The sequence below is a fragment of the Lagopus muta genome, chromosome 10 (assembly GCF_023343835.1).
Source record: "Lagopus muta isolate bLagMut1 chromosome 10, bLagMut1 primary, whole genome shotgun sequence".
NCBI classification, from domain to species: domain Eukaryota; kingdom Metazoa; phylum Chordata; class Aves; order Galliformes; family Phasianidae; genus Lagopus; species Lagopus muta.
In genome coordinates, this window is record NC_064442.1 from 7,035,770 (window position 1) to 7,051,894 (window position 16,125).

General features: G+C 44.7%; 1 protein-coding gene across 14 annotated transcripts in view; it reads right to left on the reverse strand.

The window, feature by feature from the left end:
* Window positions 1–16,125, reverse strand: part of NTRK3 (neurotrophic receptor tyrosine kinase 3) — a 177,980-nt gene that overhangs the window by 52,445 nt on the left and 109,410 nt on the right. Inside the window, exon 13 of one of the 14 annotated variants that reach the window (XM_048956271.1) lies at window positions 4,414–7,161. The exons of 12 other annotated variants lie outside the window; for them this stretch is intronic. In XM_048956271.1, coding sequence (XP_048812228.1) covers window positions 7,043–7,161 — 119 coding nt within the window. In that variant the 3' untranslated portion in view covers window positions 4,414–7,042. Of the gene's footprint in view, window positions 1–4,413; window positions 7,162–13,522; window positions 13,958–16,125 lie in introns of those variants that run through there. One more of the 14 variants, XM_048956272.1, reaches the window with a different exon arrangement.

Consider the following 16,125-nt stretch of genomic DNA (forward strand, 5'->3'; position numbering starts at 1 on the left):
AGGATTGGAGCTTAAACACTCCTAAATTTGCAACCCCCTCTAGCATCAGTCAATGAGCAAACGTGTCTCAGGAAGCACAAATCAAACCTGCAGCCACTCTCACTACACTGAGGGGACTGAACCAGGCACTACCAAGCTGTGCTGTGCACAGCAGCTCCCATGATCCCCACACATCGCTGGGAACTGATGCAGCAAAATGAAAAGCCTGATTCCACTTTAAATCCTGCCTATTGGCACCAAGAGCTGAATCCCTGCTGGACCAGATCCTGGACATAAGCAGAGCATAGGCTGGGAAGACCTTGAGTGCCTTCTCTGTTGTATCACACGCTGCAATACTCTGGATTGCCTCCTCAAAACAGACTGTGTATATCCCTGCCCCCACCTCAATTATCTTAATAAATGGCCTGGACACACCTCTCACTCACTTAAGATAATGAGGGGCCACGATTAGCTCCTTCAGACTTCCTGGCAGTTCACTGAGCCTAATGTGACTCCAGTCTGGCTGTTTCTGCCTTCTCAGGAAAAGGCTGACCTCTGGCAGCAGCTCTCTGCCATCTGCAGGTGGAGACCCATGCACAGATCAAAGGCTGCTCCCAAAAACCAGGCTAGAGCCGTGAAGGCTCTCTGCTCTTCAAACAAGCTTGTGACTATTCCAATTGCCATAGGGAGCGATAAGTTTCTCTTCCAGCAAACAGACCTGGTGGGTTGGTACCCGTCCCAAGATATGAAATAGAAACACAGGGCTAAGGACAACCCCAAATACAGGATTACAGAAGAGCACCTCTGCAAGTTACCTTCCTGGCTTCCTGTCAAACATTCACTTACTCAACCTGTGAGCAAAAGTGGCACCAGTCAGCCTGTCTCATAACATGAATATCTGAAGCAAAACCTTGGAGGAAAAAGGGCAAACAGTCTGAAATCGTAAGCAAACCCTTACAAGAAGCCATCTTATCTGCAGAAATCAGGAACAGGTCACAAATGACTCAGTAGCAGCAGCGCAAATCATTTAACCAGTGCTTGGAACAAATCCCTATGCTTTGTAGAGAGCAACCCAAATTTATTCCTGCTGATTAGTCAGCAGTTACACTCACAAACTCAAAATTAATACTACAGTTCATGTGCACTTTGCTTCACTGCTGGAGACCATCATTTTCTCTTAGCTAAGAAATCATCTCGCGTCTATTTACCAGCACAGGAAGTTGGTTTTGGAATTTATCCCAATTCTTAACCTGACAAACTCAAAGACATTAGTCCACCTCGAAACCCTGTTCTGAAAAACCCCAGTTAACATTGCTTTTTGTTTCTTTACTGATTTCAATAGGAGCATGCACTTACCAATTTTCTGGAAGCCAGTTACCAAATCCCAACAAGGAAGATGGACAAACAACCCCCAAAACTGCTGTGGTCCATCCAAGGAGGTGAAAATCAGAACTGAAGACTGACATCAAGAACTGAAGCAACCAAACTGAGCTCCCAGCAGAAGCAGAAGCAGTATATTTGCAATCCTGTGCCCAAGATGTGTATTTCCCATTTGTCAGCATACAGGGCTAAGGAGTAAGAGAGCACCAAAGAGGGTAACACACATCACTCACCTTCTTGGTGCTGCTTTGCAGGAATTGCACTTTTAGAAACACAAAAGAATCCACATTGGACAAATGAACTTTTTTTTTTTAACCACTGGATTTCCTCTGTTGTTTTCTGGGGATCATGGGTTGAATTTACGTGATTCCCCACTGTATGGAAATGGGGCAGGATGTCCTATGGCCTGCCATACATCCCTGCAGTGCAAGAAGCTCAGGCTGCTGGAGACATGAGGCTGGCAGCCAATGCTTTTGACTCTTTGATGCAGAGTCTGGCCACACCAGGCCAGAGGTTGACACCACCAAGGAGCCTGTTTGTCGTGAGGAGAGGGTGGAAGGACATGAGGGAAACCAAGGAAAAAACAAAAAGGCAAAGCAAAATGCACCATGACAGGAGAGGAAGATACAATGCTGCACCAGATAAAACACCTTTTCCAGTTGTGTCTTCCATCACATTTTTCCCCCTTCAAAGGGGAGGTGTTTATTTTCCCACAGCTTCTTAACTTTTTCTGCCAAAAGATCAGGGCCTGGAGGCACTGGTAAATACACAGTTAATAAGGACTCTTCAGCTTATTGCCTAAACCCCACCAGAAGCACTTCCAAATGTTAAACAAAAATAAAGTCACACAATATTGATTTCTTGCGTGCTCTCTTCCCACTGCTCATCCAGACCTGTGTTTCTTGGCTTTACTACTGTGTCTAGGCTTCCTTATCCTCTGCTAATGCCCAGGCTTAACCCAGAGGATCTGCAGCTTGCTCCAGGTGCAGATCAGAGCAGAATGGTGATGCACTGCTGAAATGGCAGAAGTGCTTTCTTCCAACTGTCCAACTGTCTCCTGGGACCTCTGTCCTGCTGTCCTCCCCTTCCAGGACCCAGCATGGCACAGACAAATGCTGGGAAAGCTAAAGACCTCGTGCTGGTGAGGTAGACCACCTTTAAAGGGGGTTCCAGACTCTTAGGAAGGAAGGGCTGGCTCCATAAACACACATTTAAGTAAACGAAAGAGCAGCAAAGAGCGTCAAGAAACGTCCTGCGCAGCTGGAATGAGCAGCTATGGAGACTCACAACACAGCAGGACCAAAATACCTTGGTAAAAACCTTCATTATGACACATACCAAACACTCGTCTGCAGCAAATCCAAGCCCAAAGCACACTGCCTCCTTTGTGCAGAGTATTATTGTGCCAGAATTGTCCTGTGCCCACCACACTCAGTTCAGGTATAAAATCATAACTCCATATTATTAGAGGAACACAAAGAAGCAACACATCACTTCTCTGCCTGATCACCTGCAGCTTCCACACTGTGCAAGGGCTGGGAAAGCAGGGCTGTCATTTACAGGAGGAGCTGATATACACCACTGCCTGCATCCTACCAAAACAGCACCCAAACTCATTCAGTAATAAGCACTGTAAATAGTTTAGGAGCCACAACGTAGAAAGGTTGAGCAGAACAGCAACATCAACTCATGGTCCCGCTACCTCAAAGAACATGAATACATCAGGTAACAGAGATGACCAAGAAGCAAAAACAAAGAGAAAGAAGTGTCCAATCCCTCCATAATACACGTAGAGCCCTGGAGCATAGTTATGCTAGCTCCTTGGGAACTGGTAGCAATAAAAACACCATGGGAACTCATACACAAGGAATCAGTTGCCCTGAAATACAAAGCAAGTTGGACTAAGGCTGACCACATCAGCAGGCCAACTAGTTAGCAAATCAAGCCTTTGTGCACAATGCTGCCGAGCTGTGAAACCAGATAATAGACCCTGGAGTAGTTGGGAGGATATTGCAGAGCTTTCATCACCTGTTTGCTTCCCATTGCTCAAAAAGGAGCAGGAAACAGGGATGACATCCAATGCAGCTCAGCTGGCCAGCCCATGTTATTTGTCAGGAGACAACCACTCATCCCAGGCATTGCAGACATCCCTGAAAAGATAAAGATCTCAGCCATCACCAATCCTGTGAACAACAACGCCCAGTCGCTTCTAGAGACATTCTTATTAGAAGGCAAAGGCAAGCAGAAATTCACTCACAGTGTCATTTTGAAACATTTGCTTGAAATTAATGCCAGGAAGTTACAGCAACAGAAAGATGCTGGAACACTTTAACTTTCTCATCAAAATTCTCACCAGCTTTTCCATGAGTGTTCCAGCACCATCCAACCAACTCAGCTCAAACATGCCCCCAGCCTCGTGCCCACAGTTACTTGCAGGCTGGCGCAGAAGCTTTAAATCACATAAATAACTTATCCTGTTAACAACACTAAGACACAGCCACTAAAACATATCCTTGAGCCAAGCCATGCAAGCTGCAGAACAGCTCCTCTCTATTGGAGCATCCAACCATCCTTATGTGAACTTCCAAGGAGGAACCACTCGTCTGCCCCCCACTGACTCTACATCACAAGCACCCTTCCTAGTGCGAAACAAGAGGGACACCTGCATAGCCAAGAAGCAACAGCACATCCTGAAATGCACACTGCAGTGACCTTTTAATGCCGAGATCCCTGAGAGATAAGGCTCCTAATAAAACACTTTCCACTAAGTGCAGAAATCTGCATTGGCAAACCCTAACACCATCTCCCAAAAGAACCATCTTCACCTTGAGGATATGACCGTTTTGAGCTACAAAAACCAACGTGTTGTCAACTGAGATCAGCAGCAGAGAGACAGGAGCAAGAGCTACACCTGAGCAACGTCCACATCAGAGCCACAAATCCCACCCCCACATCCCCACCCTGAAGATGCAAACAAACCAGACTCCCCACGCATGGGACATCTCACGAAGAAGTGGACTATGGGACGTGTCGTTCTGAATATTTATTTATTTTGTCTTCAAAGAAGAGGCCTGATGCAGCTGTTTCGTTAGAAAATAAAGTGTTTATTAAGAAACTAGACATTGAACACCCCTATAGTCTCTGTGAAAAGGGACCGTCCCATTTCCCATTAGCACAGGATGATAGTTATGGCAAGATAAGAATGCTCGAAGATGGAGGAGTCGCACTGACGGAAAATGAGGTAATGATGTACAATAATTAAAAATAAAATAAAATGTAAAAAATAAAGAAAAACAACAACAACAAAAAAAAAAGGAACAACATCCTTAGACTTGCTACTTAAAGCCACCAATCACAAACAGCCATGACTGGCTTCTGTTTTCAGCAGTGAGGAACCAGAGACTGTAACTGGTGTTAAACAAATTGAGACATTGATCACAGTGGGGAGAACTGCTTTAAATTATGCTGTACGGTCCGGAGGATTTCTTCTAAGCAGAGATGGACCTGAGCTGCAAAATTCAACCCTTCCTCTGCTAGGGTGTTCAGATATAGGCTTCTGGTTCAGGCCCACGGATGTGTCTCTACGGCTGATACACACAGTTGAGAGCAGAGTCCCCTGAACAGTGCTAGGGAGAGGAGACAGCTCAGACGGACGAGGCATCCCCCGGTCAGATGGACGACTCCCAGCAGATGGGGAGTTCAGTTTGGACAAAGCACCCAGAGATCTGCTTCGGGAAGGTCCTCCTCACTCCGTGTGCAGAATCGCAATGTAAATAAATGGCCACAGGTCCTCTCTCAGTGCACCACTTGCGTTTCCGGCTTCGGTGCAGGCTGGAAACGTCGTCGGAGTTTGGTCATGGTTTGTGAAGTGGTCCAACCTGAACCGGGCCTCCTCGTCGTAACGCAGATGCCCCCATAAGGCATGTCCGTTAACTTAAAGCAATCTGCCACCGTTTCTCCTGTACTCTTCTATTGCACTTTACCTTTTTACGTGAGCGAACCGGGAAAAGAAGCAAGAGAATGGAATGCTCCCAGGGACACCCCTACGGGAAAGCTGATAATGAAACCTCCTGGCCATCCCCAGGGTGGTCCATGCATGTTGCCTGTAAAGGCAGGATGAGGCAGAACATCCCATTCTGAGGCTTCTCCCCAGTTCTGGTGGACAAGGACTGTGATTCTTTCCAGTGGCAGCAACCCTTCTGGGCTGGTGATATGGTGACATCTCTGGTCATAAGGTCATCTTGGGCCATCGAGAAGGCAAGCAAAGCAGAGTAGCTGGTGAGCAAGCTCCTGGTTCAATACTTCTCTCAGGAAAAGATCTGGTCAAGCCTGTAGCTTTCAGGAGGTTTTGTTGTGTTTTTTTGTTATTTTTTTTCCTTTTGAGAAAATCTGCTTTGCTTATAGATTTTCACTGATACGTGTGAGCAAATCTGTATTTCCCCATACACGTGACATCCAGAGAGTTGAAGGAAAGCCCTGCAAGTTGCTACAAGGGCAGCTGGCTTCTCTTGAGAACAGGATCAAAGGGTTTATTTTTCCATCTGAGAGGCTTTGGATGAAGTAAGACAAAAGTGGGAAGGGAGAGGGGGAGAGAATACGAATATTGGCCAGAGAACAGGATTGATATTCCTGTTTATGCCACAGAAGAAGCAACAGAATAGTTATTTTTCCTCCCCTTGAGTCAGTCTGTCTCAAGCTGATCGTTCTGGGAATGTGACTGGGTTACAATCAATCTCTACATGGGTAGAAATACAGGATAGAGCTAAATGGGGCTGGAAAAGATCCAGCAACTGCGTGCGTCTGATATGGTTTTCCACTTTGCTTACTGCCCTAGTCCTGGCAAGGACGCGGACCCTCCTGCGCTATGGATTCTCCATCCACGCGGGAAGTCCAGGCACCTCCTCAGATAAAGCTCATCATTCAAGCAGCAGGGAGAGACCAGAGCACGACAACGAAATAGTCAGATCCAACGCGCTGCTCTAACACACACAGACAGACAGACAGACAAAAAAAAGCCTCCTAGAATATGTGCACTTCAAAGATAACCACATTCTCTTCCTGCCAGAGAAGTAAGATTTTTCTTCCCGTTTATCATTCCTTCCGACATTAATTTCTGTGCAAGGACTGGGAGCGGGGCTGCCTTTGCTCTTACCAAAAGTCTTCGTTCTGCTTTAGGTTCTTCCAAGCTCCCGCCTCATCGCTCTGGGAGAGCTCCCATCGCGGTGCCACAGTAAGAGGTGATGGCGGCATTCACTGGGTGGTGCGAAGACACAAGCTTACAAGGAAAACTCCAAGCAGGGAGGACATGACTAAAGATGTCAGTTTGGTTGGCTCGGTTGGTTTTGTTTTGTGTTTTATTTTAAAGCAAAAAGTACAATTATTTACTGTGTTATTAGGATGACTCCTCTCAATTGAGTTTAATTTTCTTTATTTGCTCTCATTGCTGCTGTTGTGCCTTGCAGGAATATTTAACGAACACAGCGACCATTGGAGGAAAAGAACAACCCTGTTATCTGGTGACAGAAAACCACAGTTTCAGTTGGCTTTAACGTGTGTACAGGCAGGGCTGTAGAGTCCTATTAGGAGGAGACCTCAATCCATACAGACCACGCTTACTGCTTCCCACCATTTTGAGGGCACAGCCTATAAACTTGACATCAGAACAGGGACTTTTAAGGAGTTTTTAAAAGCCATGACGTCCTTTGCTGAAATAAACACTGACATCCTCAACATAAATGCCTTGGTTAAGAGGTTTGGAATGTCCAGGGAGGCTTATTGGATTCAACATAATTTCTCTGAAACCTAAAGGGGGAAAAAAAACAGAAAAAAGAAAAAAGCAAAATAAAGTAAACGAAAAAATAAAAAAGAGCAAAACTAGAAAAAAAGAGAGAGATATCGACACACATGTAATTATTAAAAAAGAACCAAATGAATAACCAGCAAATGGTTGCAGTTAAATTAAAGCCAAAACACCCTCTCCAGGCAGGGCTGTCTCGCTCTCTCTTTCCATCAAGACCAGGCATTCATTCCTCCTGCTGCATGCAGGCACAAGTGCTCTGAGGATAAGGAACATGCAAGCAGTCTGGATGGAGAATTGGGAACAAACCTCTTGCAGAGGTTTCCACTAATCATGGGTGGAAAAGTCCTGTTTCCTACCTAGTCCATCTTTCTGCTGGGCAGGGATTGAGGAAAATGGAGGAACCTTCCCAGATCTACCCTTCTTTAGTAATTTATTTAGCGTTGCTTAATATTCCTGAGACAAATGTGTCTGAGGAGACCTGGCTCTCATAACCCATAGAATTTCTTGGCCTCTTCTTCCTGGTGTGAACCTCTGTTAATACCTCCTTTCTTTTTTTTTTTTGTACAAAATCCTGGAAGTTTCCGGGAGAAAAGTCTCATATTTGTCAGCTCAACAGTTTTAACATTACTTTCTCAGACACCTGTTGGTGGTAGAATTTCTACAGCTGAGACCATCCCAGGGGACTGGGATGAGACTGGGCAGGAATTGATGTAATGTCACTGAAGGTCATCCTCAATACAGAGCCACTGCGTTGCCAGGACCAAGACATGCAGGCAGGAGCCTTGGGACTGCTGTAATCTGTCCTAACTTCTTATGGTCCTACATGACTTTTCCAAGAAAATTAATGGGATGTCTTGGTTACCGAATTGCTCTAGAGACTCTAAAATGTTCCTGTTCCATCTTATGGTCACAGAACATTCAGCAAGTCAGGTCAGTTAACCGACTGGCACTACTAGAGCAGCATGAAGCTGCCTAGATGTGCTGTGAATTGATCTCAAAACTGCCTTCTAATAGGCCAGGAACAGAAAGCCAAACTAAACCAGCCAGCCTTTTTTTTTTTTTCTCCTATTTTTTCTATTATTTCTTTTCTGTACAGTCTTATTCCATCTGCTCATCAGACACATACATCTCGTGATGAACCTGAGGATGCAGACAGACAAGAGCTGTTTGTTCCATTTGGTACTGTTTAAAATTGTCTGGGGGAAACTATCTGTTATCCTTAGTGGCCCCGAGGGACTGATCCCCAGGGGAAAATAAGAAAGGCTCAACTTCGGTTCATGTGCCATAAACAAAATTCATAGGCACATTCCAAGTGCTGAAATATCACTAGTGGTGAGAAAGAGCCTAGCTCAACTCTCAGAGCCAAAGCAGAGTTTAAAGTGCTGATGCTTGGAAAAGTGTATGTAAACTAGTCCATTTCTTATCAGACTCACTGGGAGACAAATAAACATGACATCCCTGAAATTCACTATTTATCCTGTTTTGGTTTTTTTTCATCATATAAATATACTTTATGGTCACCAAAGGATAGCTGGGAAAGTCTATACTCAACAATACTGAGTATCTCAAAGGAGCATTCCTGTCTGCTTTATTTTCTTTGCATTTCTTAGCTCTGCTAAATTAAGGCAATTCCACTTCTGCTGGACCATGTGCAAAAGACCTAAAAGCCCATTGGGGACAGACAGCCTCTGCAAAGGGACATGTGAAAGATCAGCAAGACTTGAGGCTGGGAATGCCGAGGGCTTTCCTCTTTGTCAGCACTGTGCTGCGAATCCCAGCTGCAGGGACCTTCGTTGACAGCAAGGTCTTTGTAGAATGGGACTGGAGTGGGGTTCATCCCATAAGTGACACGCAGCCGCTAGTGAGGGACAACAAGGGATGTGTCAGGAGGACAGCCTACATTTCTGAAGATAGAGGGCTGGACGTACATACTGCTGACTTGGGAAAACAATGCAGCATTGGTCATTGGGGTATTTTCTCCTTCTGATTTATTCAAATTCCCAAAGTATCTGAACAGAAACATGCTTCTTGTCTGACTAATTTTTTTCTCACTGCTTTCTCCCACACTGTACTGCTACCTTCAAACCCATTCTCTTGTATGGAGCAGAAACCAACAAGGCTCTTGCTACATTTATGTATTCACTGACAGATGTGAGATGAATGATGTTCACTAAGATGTCCAGGGTGAGAATGGGTGAATCTCAACAGGTTCAGAGTTTGGATTCTGCAATGACAGATGTCATCTTTCTACCATCAAAGCTATTAGTACATGTAATAGTAGCTTGAAAATTTCTTAAATAATATTTTTCTTTTCCTTTTTTTTTTCTTTTAATCTCCCCAAAGTGGAAAAAAAGAAAAAAAAAGACTTCACCTTTTTGGAAGGTTGGAAAAATCTTAGAAACTATTTCTATTTTTCTATTTCTCGTGTGAAGTTTCACATTTGTCAGTGCCCAGTTCAAAACTGGGAGAAAAAAACGTTATCTTTAATGTTGGGTGTAGATTTGGAGGGAAGCTCCAGTATAAAAGCCTGGAAACAGTGAGGAGGTAAAAATAAACAAACAAACAAAAAACAACACAGTAGATTCAAAGCAAAAGTATCTCCAAAGATCTATAAAACTGGGGAGGGTTTGAGAGATTAAACTTTGTGCTTCTCCCTGCTTTAGTGAGACCACTGTTATATCAAAACTTGATGTTCTCTGTCTTTCCTAATAGCTGTGATATGATAGTGGAGTAAATGTATGGAGAGTGCTGGAGGATGGGGAAGGAGGAATGAGCTCAGTTTTGATGTGCAGCTCTAACAGCTTTGAGATGGAAGGGGCAGATGGGGCATTTCTCTAAGCAAGCTGGGAGATGTGGCAATGAAAGGACAAGAAGATTGAAGGCAACCGAACCATGCAATCCGTTTTTGTCTTCAACCCTGGCCATCCACTTAGTCCTCCAGAGCTGTCTTGAGTTTCCCAACCCTGGATAATGGGTCTCAGCCTCTCTGCCCCATGCACACACCCAATGCAGCCTGTGGACAGTGCCTTGCTAGGAACACTCTGCCTTCACTGCGAGCAAAACTAAGGAAACAAGACAGATAATTTCACCTTGCCATCACTGCCTACTTTCCAGTAACACTGCAACCATTCAAATATACCATGCTTCTATGGCTTTTGAGATGCAAGATTGCTCCAGCCACACGTGAAGAGCACCAGGAATCACAACATGGGGAGGCAAGAGAATGACAAAGAAACGATGCGTAATTCACGTCAGTGCCATCCACCAATGCAGAAGGAGCAGTGCAGCCCCGTTTTGAAACCCATGGATATACACTGTTGCTAAAACAGCAGCATAAATTGCTGTGGGAACAGATGAGAAAGGCAACGGGATGTCATACAATGCCTGGCAAAAATGGGTTAAGTAAAAATAGCAAAGCAGGGGTAATAAGCTGGCCAAACATAACACTGCTGTCCAGACAGAGCAACAAAGCTTTGATCTCTCTTCTATGTAACAGCAGAATTTATGATTTAAAGAAAAAGCAATAGGAGAGTCCAACACCACTGCACATTTAATCTTTCTCTATGCACAGATATGAAGTATGAAAAGCATCAAAGGAGGCATGAAAACCATTAAGCCTGGCCCACATCCCGAGTGAAGGAAACAACTGTCCATCCAGCCAAAGCCAGGACCAATACATCTGTACTTAGGGGGAAGGCAACACAGCGATCCAGGTTTCCTGTCATGGATGGCTTCATCTGCAGGGCTGGGATACAAAATCCTCTTTCTTTCTCCTGTCCAATAAATAACAGGCCAAAAAGCAACTCAGACTGAGGCTTGCAACAACAAACAGGTCACAGGCGTTCTCCCCAGTACCCTCAGTTGGAGATAAGCACATCATCTCCCCTGCAATCCAAGGTGAAGTCAAAGGGCCTGGCCCTCCTCACATTTGCACCAGCCCAGCACTGCTGATTGCAGAGAAATGCAAGAAAATGTAGCCCACAGATGAGCTTCACACCAACACACAGATCTCAAGCAGGTCTTCAAGTAGACAACTCTCCTAGGATTCACAGAGAAGTGAGAGCTATGGAAATACTTCTGGTTGTTCATTTTCATGGAAACAGGATCCTCATCCCTATCCACAGCAGCTCACCTTGTATTGTTTATTTTCTGGTTTAACCTCAAATGCAAGTCTCCCACTTTGATCAATGAGACCTCATAGCATTGGAGACCTCTTGGAACGCGCTCAATGGAGCTCTACCTACAGTTTGTAGTTCTTGTCTTCTTCACAAGCCAAAATCATGAGGATTGAGGCACTGCATTTGTTTTTGAGGTCAGGAAAGGGAAGAGAGGGGCTAAGAAGAAGAGCAAATGAATCCAGAAGATCCCACTCCCACATAAGTTTCTCTCATGCTTAATTGAAGGAGAGGAAAGGGTAGAAGAATATTATGAGATATTCAGTGGCGGAACAATGTTTCCTGAGAAAAGTATACATGGATTTTCATGGGATGAACTCTGTAAGACTATGAAGGACTCATTAAACCTTTGGTTGGAGGAATTCCGGCGTCTGTAGCATTTCTGTTGCTGTCGATAATGTGAGCCATTTCCATATTAGCTGGGATCACAAGTTTGTTTTCTCTGGAACTCTTTCATGAATGGAGTAGTTCCAAGATACTAAATGTTGTAGCCTGATAGCTCGGGAGGCAGAGCTCCAAGATTCCCCACCGATTCCCCATAGGAAAAGCCCCAAAGTGGGAAAGTGCTTATCAGGATATTTAAAAAAAAATAATAATTATATATATATATATACATATATATATATATATATATATATAAAGGAAAATACAAAAAAAATCTACTTAATACCAATGGCAAAATTAAAAAAGGCTATTTTTATGCCTGCTGTACCATCTGAGATGCCCTGCGATTTGAACTGAAGCTTCCTTCCCTGTCCAGAGGTACAGCCAATGCTTTTTTTCCAGTCTGCACAGAGGTGCAGCTATTTAAAGCCATTTGGAGGCCCATTGCATGATGGAAAGCAGCCAGATCAGTTGGGCCTCCTCAGTTTTGTTTTCATTAGATTGAAGCCAAAGTATGTGGAATTACTTGTAAGAGGACCAGGGAAGGGGGAAGGACTGGGCACCCACCAAGTTCACCCATAGCATACAGAGCTTCGCCTCACCTCATTTAAATTGTAAATGGTCATAGAAAGTTTCTCAGCAAAGAGGATGCCTTGCTCTGTTTGTCATGACATCCACAGCCATGCAAATATGAGTGGCAAAACTCTGAGGTTTACAGGTCAGCCATGAGAACAAGCTGCAGGCAAGTTCCCAGATGCCGGAGAGTTTGGGGGCAGCAGATATCCTGGGTGTTGTCAGGTCACCCTCCTGTCTCTATCCATCTGTGTGCCTGCATTGAGACATCCACAAGCTGTACGTCTCAGCATTTTGAGGAACAGCAATTCTCTTTAGCTCTGCCAGTCCCCATTTCTCACAACTATGCACTGCCTGTCTCCGCACTCCACAAAGCCCACAGGACACGGTATCAAAGATCCCAACAATACCTCATTTTCATCACTTTGGTTTTCAAATATACTCTTTTGCCAATTTCTTTTTATTTTTAAGTCAGCCCTCAGACTGCTGCCAATTTAAGAACTATGCACAGCTTTACAAGAGCTCCTCATTTCCACTTTGCCTGACAGGTATCTGCATTCCTCTGACACCGCCTCTGTTCCTCAGCCACTTCAGATAGCAATAGTTACCTTAAGCACTTTACATGGAGACACTGAAACTACCAACTAATCTGCTCAGAAATTAATATCCACTGAGAAAGAATCTAGCTGGGCTCATGTTCTGTAATAGCTGATTAATTCCAATTACAGTACAGCTGATCCACCAGTACCGCTGATCGCCACATCAAAGAGCCAACAAGCAAAGGAAGCCCTAAGTTAGAACAGCAACAGCCTTGTTACAAACTTCCTTTCTGTCGTTGAGCTCTTCATAAGCATTAATTTGTTATGCCTCGCTTGTTCCCTTGGGAGGCAGGAGCTGTTATATCCGTAATGCAGATGGCAAAACTGTGGCATGGAATGGGAACAAGGTTTGTCTGAGGTCTCCAAAGGATCAGTGCTATGGGGTGAGCACTGGAGCAGGGAACAGTCCAGCTCCAGATCCTATCCTCTTCAAGAGACCTGAGGTCTAGAAGGGAACAGGAGAGCTTGGGGGAGCCAGATGTGAGCACAGACACCCAAGGAGCTGCATCACAGTCGATAGGGAAAAGCAGTTGTGATCTGTTGTGACTTTCCCTGCCCAGGCAATTCCAATGATGTTCTCCTGCTCTTCAGAGCACTAAAAGAGGCAGAGGAGCCAATTGAAGCCAAGAATAAATTCTTGCTTGCTCAAGTCTCTTTATTCTGCCATATGCTCCAGCAAGACTCCACTTCAGCTGGAAAGGCCAGAGCTGCCCTCCAGGAAGCCCAGGAGTGGTAAAAGCCCAAGAGCCAGAAATTTCAGGAGGAACTTACACTGGGAAACGTGAATGTAATAGTTTGCAAACTGAGGATGGAAACTGAGGAGAACCGCGGATCTCAGCAGGCAAGGAAGCACAGAGCACTACAGAGGAGATGTAAAAAAATAATCAAAACCAGCACGAAGCTTTGAGGAATGAGGATCTGCTGATTTTTTAGGCAGTCTGACATTGTTGTCCTTCATCTATGTTTCTCCAATGCTTGTTCTCTGATGATTGTTTTGGAAATGAGGTCCACCACCACAGCTCTTCTTCTCTTCATAGTTGCCTCATTAGGGTGGCTCTCAAATCAAGCTGCACCAAAACATCGTAGAACAGCATAATTATGCTTTTTAGAAGAGAGCTCTGATTCTACACTTTCTTTCAAGACCACATTTGGTACCTGCTAGCATGTGGTAAGCTCTTAAACACATCCCAGGACTGAGGACTCTGATTTCACCAGATTAAGAGAGGACAAACAGAGAACTGCAGTTTTACACAAATGAAGGGTAAATCCCCAAATACACAGCTGCTGTAAGCTAGGAGATTTCCTTCAGAGGAAGGAAGACCTTTGGTACCAAATTTTCCCAGCAGACAATCTGTTCTGAAGTTTTGCTCTGGCCATCAGTTCCAGGCTTACTAAACTACATGACTGCCAGACTCATCTTTGACTCAGTTTCATTTTGGGGCTACAAATAAGTCATCCTCCTCAAGTCATATAGATAAGCAAAGCATTGAAATCACTTCAGCCCAACCTCACTTCATGCCATATAATTCTGCATAAGCCCTTGTGCTCATCTGCCCCACTTGTGCCATTGGCACATGTCAGCACAAATGAAGGACAGAGAAGAGTTTGAGCTCTCAGGACAAGGATGCATTTTAATACAGGAACACCCACGAATGCAACTGTCCAAAGCTCCTTTCTCCTTCCACTGAAGGATTTCATACTTGAGACAAAAGGAGTCAGCTTTACTTAAAAAAAATTTCATATCCTATCAGGTCATAGAATGGCTGAGGTTGGAAGGAACCTCAAAGCCCATCCAGTTCCAACCCATTGCCATGGGCTGGTTGTCTACCACCAGCTCAGACTGCCCAGGGCCCCATCCATGGCCTTGTGAACCTCCAGGTTTGGGTTACCCACAGCTCTCTGGACAGCTGTGCCAGGGCTTCATCACTCTCAGTAAAAAATTAGTAAAAAATAAGTCATTTTCTCTTCTCCATCACACAGAAAGCAGAAGCTCTGCCTGTCACCCCAGCAGGACACATCCTCCACTTGCTACACATAGGATGTGGGCATGGAGCACGTGGCAGGAGCAGAGGAACAGGGCACAAAACGTGTGAGCACACACGTGTGGGGCTGAGAGCATGCACTGCTGAGCGATTACTCTCGTTTTACATTACGGGTTTAATGGCTTTTAACAGGAGACTTTGTAAGCGATCAGGAATTGGAACAAAAGGAGCTGGGGGAATAATTATTTTAACCAGGGGAGCTAAAGAACATGGCAAAATCGCGTACTGAGCAATCATGCTAATTAAAGGCACCCAGAAGAATCAGGATAGAAACGCCAAATGGTTTTCACTCTGCTTCCCTAATCTGCTAACTGCCTCCCCGCTCTGACTCCCACCAGCTGTGGGAAGGACGGTTCTGGGTGAGCTGGTTTGCAGCAATTAAGGAACAGAGCTAACTAAATAAGGTACCACTAGTCTAGGGGAGGAGATGTCTCCATAGCCTCTGGCCAAGCACCAAGGTTTCAAACACACTTTGCAGGAGCACAACAGCTCCTTGCAACAAGCAGCACAAGGCTAAACTAAACACAAGGCATAGTGACAGCTCCAGTCCTTTTGTGTCCTGCCTATCTGCAATGGCTGTGGCTTTCCAATGGATAAGGATGTCTTCTAAGTGGTGGATATCACCCATGTGCTGAGGTTCACACCATGTTAATATCAAAGGTGCAAGAACTAATGCCATAACACAGGAAAACTTTTACCCAGAAAAGGTGATATATCCAGGTGGCCAAATATCCACATCATAGGGAAAAGAAATGAACATACAATTGCTCCAGTAGACTGGAGGCTTTACAGAAACAAATATAAACTCTCATGCCTTTGATATGATGAAAAACTAAGCCTGGTCCCTCAAGGGACCAGGGAATGATGGAGAGATCTTCCTCAGACATTGCTAGAGGCCAGGAGGGCATCACATTTAAAGGAAGACATGTGCAGAGAACATTACAGTGACAAAATCACACACACAGTCCGAGAAAAGAATCAAGCTTTTCCAGATTCCTTGGAAATTTTCACCTCCAATAACTGTTCCTGTGATATGTGAATGCTTCTATTTCCAGTAGTTCAGATCTGGGCTTTGTTGCAGCAGTTCCCCGCGCTGGCACAGTGTAAATTAAGGGTAGGAGAGGTGGGGCAGTAGAATATCCAGTGTTAACCTTTGCTATCAAGTAACAGTTTTCTATTTCAAAAGCAATGGC